The sequence below is a fragment of the Geospiza fortis genome, unplaced genomic scaffold (assembly GCF_000277835.1).
Source record: "Geospiza fortis unplaced genomic scaffold, GeoFor_1.0 scaffold41, whole genome shotgun sequence".
NCBI lineage: Eukaryota > Metazoa > Chordata > Aves > Passeriformes > Thraupidae > Geospiza > Geospiza fortis.
Window position 1 is genome coordinate 14624412 of NW_005054299.1, and position 4332 is coordinate 14628743.

Below are 4332 nucleotides of genomic sequence, written 5' to 3' on the forward strand. Positions count from 1 at the left end.
GAGTGCTGCAGATAGAATTGCAACCAGTCTAGAAACTATTTTTTTAAACCCATTTAAGACACCAAATTGAAGTGTTTTGGATATATTACATAATAACAGCCTGTATTAAGTCATACTTAAACCCCTCATTCTACCATTATGTTGCAGATTCAAAAGAAGAACATTTACATAGTGCTCTGTTCTAGCAGCAGTACTGTGGTACTGCAGTTAAACTTCATAATGTCTAATGTTTAAAATAAATTACTTCTCAGATCCAGTTGATTCTGGTGCCTGGTTCTGGACCACTTGAGCAATCAGTGTGCAGAGGTAGTTCAGGAGGAATATTCAATTTACGAGATATTTGCTGCTGCCCCACATGCAATCAAGTGTGCATTGTCAGTGACAAGTGACATGGTTCCGTGTTGGGACTGTCCCACATCCTTGGCAGAGTGAGCTGCTTTAGTGGGTCCCACAGCAGCGTGTGCATTGCCACATTTTGGTGGAACTTGTTCTGGTGCATATGTGGGTGTCAGAGTTGTCCTTTGCAGCTCTGCCATCTGCTTGTGGGGCCAGCACTGTGGAGAGTGCAGGAGAAATGGAGACAGATGACAGATGCCTTCTGCGACTGCACAGCACAGCAGCAGACCTGTGCTCTGCCAGTGTCACAGCCTATGGAAGCTGCTCTTTTTCACCTGCAGCTGCAGATACAGCAAGACTCAGCATCACCAGGAGAGCTATATATCCTCACAGGGTAGGTTGCTGTTGGGAATGAAAGAGGATGTAAATATGGGGTAGGCATAGCTCTTTTATTATATCCCAGGTGTGGCTGAGATGAGGAATATAGAAAAAATTGCAATGAGATTACTGTTTTTGCCAGCTCTGAGCTGCCACAAGAGTGCTGGCTGGTACAACTGCCAGAGTTGTGATTTCAGGGATGTGTGAGACATTCCTAATGGAGATTTATGCTGAATTTATCTCTGCCTTGTGAAAAGGGACACTGCATGCAGCTGGTATTGACTTTAAAAAAGTATCACTGTTATTCCTTGCAGGCTAACTAATGTCGAGCACTGACATTTCTTTCACTTCGCTGAAGGAAGGACAACATCATGAAGTATAAGATAATCACTGCATATTACCTATGAATCACAGGTGTGCAGAAAGCAATCCAGATCTCTGCATAGAATGGACTTCCTTGCTTTCTTTGGATGTCTAGAGGCACATCACATCTTCTGCTTCACATCTCTTCAAGAGAAGATCTTTTGTATTAAAAGGATTTCTCCCATCATCCTGCAAGTCAGTGTGACAAAGCATGCTGTTTCACTGCCCTCAGTGTTGGCTGCATGCAATAGCAACTGTTTGACAACTTGTCTGTGGACACCGGGTAGCAGGAGAGCTTTGCAGTTAGAGCTGGACCTGTGCAAATGACCCCAGGTTTTGTGAAGTCAGACTTAGCCCCTAGCTGACTAGCTGCAAAATGAGGCTGTGCTTTACTGGCTGAAATTCAGGTCGTAATTGAGACCAATTAGGTCCAGTTTGGATAAATGATTCTTCTTAAGAGTTCTTATTGCATGCTGCTTCCAAAGTAATAATCTGCAACAGTTGTGAGGCCTGTGAAACAAGCAGTGTGGCTATGGCTGACTGCTTGGGAAGAGAAGACAGGCAGGGCCAAGTCCTGAGAGCTGCAGTGGAACATTTCATGCTATGCCTCTATTGTTGCTTTAAAAATGTTACAGCTACTTCTGGCATAAAATGTTTGACAGCTTATCAAATGAAAAAGTGTGTCTCTGTAATCCAGGAGTCAGTAGCTTTTTCTGTCCTGTAATACCACTGTAACTTTCCCATTCCAGGGTCTTGAGGCCCGTGTCGTCAAACTTCCTTCCAAGAAGTGCAAAAATGTTAAATAGGCTTGAGGAAAAAAGAATCTGTTTCAACATTTGACCAAATACTAGGGTGAAAAAAGATGAAACTGGCTTTTCTGCAAGGTCTCTGCAACAACAAATGCAGAAAGTGAGGGCAAGCAGACTTGTGTGAAATCTGGGAAGAGAGAAATCCCCAGGGCAAGGGTAGGTGCTGTTGTATTATGAAAGATGCTCAGGAGGACTGCCAGGTGCTTCTGCTGTAAGTAATGATGACTCCAGATTCATTCAAGCTCTAAGAGATTATCCCTAATATTTATTTGAGGTTTGAGCTTACACAGAGCAGCCACTACACACATTCCTTTTATTTCCCAGTGTTATGTATTCTCCAGAGGGTATAGACAATAAGATGTATGTTACAGTTCACAGCATGACCCTGCACTATTTACAACAGGGGTGAGGTGACAGTGGGTCAAGACACAAGGAATAAGGTGCTTAAGAAGATCAGGTCAGAGCATTAGCTCTCACTGTTGAGTATTTCAGAGCTCAGAAAGATTTTGTACTCGTGGTCTTTAAGCTGTAGCTACAGGGAAAGGTGCAAGACTGAGCTATGAAGTGACACAGCAAGGTGCTTGTCACTGGGTATGAGCTGTGGTACCCCCAGCAAGGGACCATGGGGCATGCAGGAGGACCTCAGGTCTGCAGCACCATGGAGCAGAGCAGAGCAACAGTAAATTGCAGTAAATTGGAGCTGGAGAAGGGCTGGGTGTTTGCTTGTGCACTTCCTTGCTGCTTAAAGGAGGTGATCACAATAATCTCCCTGCCCAGTGCCATCCTGGCTGGTCAAAACAGAGAGCAGAAAACCTTCCTCTGCAGCTGCATGTGTGGGAATCCAACTTGCATTGCATTTTCTGGTGGAAAGGTTTTTGCCCGCTATCGCCCGCAAGGTAGTGGATGATGACTTCCACTGGAATATTTTCCTTGTAGATATAAAAGGAATATTCTAGAATGGTTTAAAAATTACTCATTAGAAAATGTGTCAGAATGTCCTGCAATTTTAACTGCCAATGGCCCAACTTTTCTGATTTTTTTTTTCCCTGGACATGCTGGTAGGTCCAGAACACTTAATCAGCAGGAGAATCTGGAGCTGTAGCCAAGTTCTGGCCTGAGCCTACACATTTTCAAGACCTGGGCTAGCCCATCTCAGCTAGGTGCTGCTATGGACCACTGTCTGGGCTTGTGGCAGCTAAGGAATCCCCACCAGAGTCTGTCTCATCTGAATTGCTTTGACCTGGAACATGATGCACTCTGCATCCCAGATGCATGGCCATACCAATGAGCCGGCCACTGCACCTCCATTTCTCCTCTTTGGCAGATGTGGATCAAATAACAAATTCATTCTGTGAAGTGCAAGTAGGGACACCTTCCATATTATCCTACCAAACAAACAAAACCAAAACTAAACCAAACCAAACAAAATAAACCCTTAAGAAAGAACACCCACACTGCAAAAAGAAAAAAAAAAAAAAGAAATCACTGGCTCATCAAACCTCAGTGCTTCAGGTTTGAGAAGACTGAACTCCATCACAGTATAGGCAGGTAGTATTCCTTGATCATGTCCCAGGATTGCAGGCTTCTCTGCTGAAGAATGATGGTTCAGTATCTATAGATATATATGCAGATATAGCATGTCTGTACAGATTGCATACAGTAAAACATCAGGGCATATTTTGCTGAGCTTTTCCTGGGATACATGAGGTGCATGGATTGATATATACCTGTGGTGCATCACTCAGACTAGCTGCCTACGGGGGAATGATTTTTCCCTGTAGTTTAGTTTCCATGTCTGTGTAGATTGAGCTTGCCCTCACCAACAAGGTGCTCAGGAACTCTTTGAGCAGCAGGAAGAAAGGATTTTCTTCCCCTTGCCTGTAGGGCAGGCACATGAAGAGAGCCAAAGATACAGAAAATTATGGTTTGTTGGTCCTCTCCAATATACAGACAATTTTGTTTTGGAGCAAACATCTCTTGAGGAATTTGCAGAGGTAGCAAGGTTATCCCTCATATTTTGCCCTTTTCCATTCTCATAGGCAAATGCATTACCTGTAGAAAGCCCAGGCAGTGGTTGTAGTACCACTGGGGCTTCATGCTGACATACTTTGCCATCTGCATCCCCTGGTTTCAAGAAACACAGAATTGAGAACTGCAGACTGAGGACAGAGGAAGCAAACAGGATCCTGGTCAGGACATGGGAGTCAAGTTTAATAGAGCAGCTGTTGAAGGTGTTATATCATAATGACTCAGGGCAGACAGGTATCAGTGATCAAGGACTGAGGCTACAGAGTGATCTCTGTGACCTGCAGTGGGCCCAGTCTGCCCAGCACAGACCAGGGAAAATAATAGCATCTTGCAGGAGCAGCCAGAAGTGACATCATTAAAGTGGGCTTGATAAGCAACAGGAACGTGTACCATGAGGGAAAGAAATATTTTTCCTGCT

The 4332-nt window shown here is 44.2% G+C and overlaps 1 protein-coding gene across 1 annotated transcript in view; it reads left to right on the forward strand.

The window, feature by feature from the left end:
• The first annotated feature begins 2508 nt into the window (after nucleotides 1-2508).
• Nucleotides 2509-4332, forward strand: part of EFCAB2 (EF-hand calcium binding domain 2) — a 20165-nt gene continuing 18341 nt past the window's right edge. Inside the window, exon 1 of the mRNA XM_005416331.2 lies at nucleotides 2509-2782. Within this exon, the coding sequence (XP_005416388.1) occupies nucleotides 2509-2782 (274 nt within the window). The remainder of the gene's footprint in view (nucleotides 2783-4332) is intronic.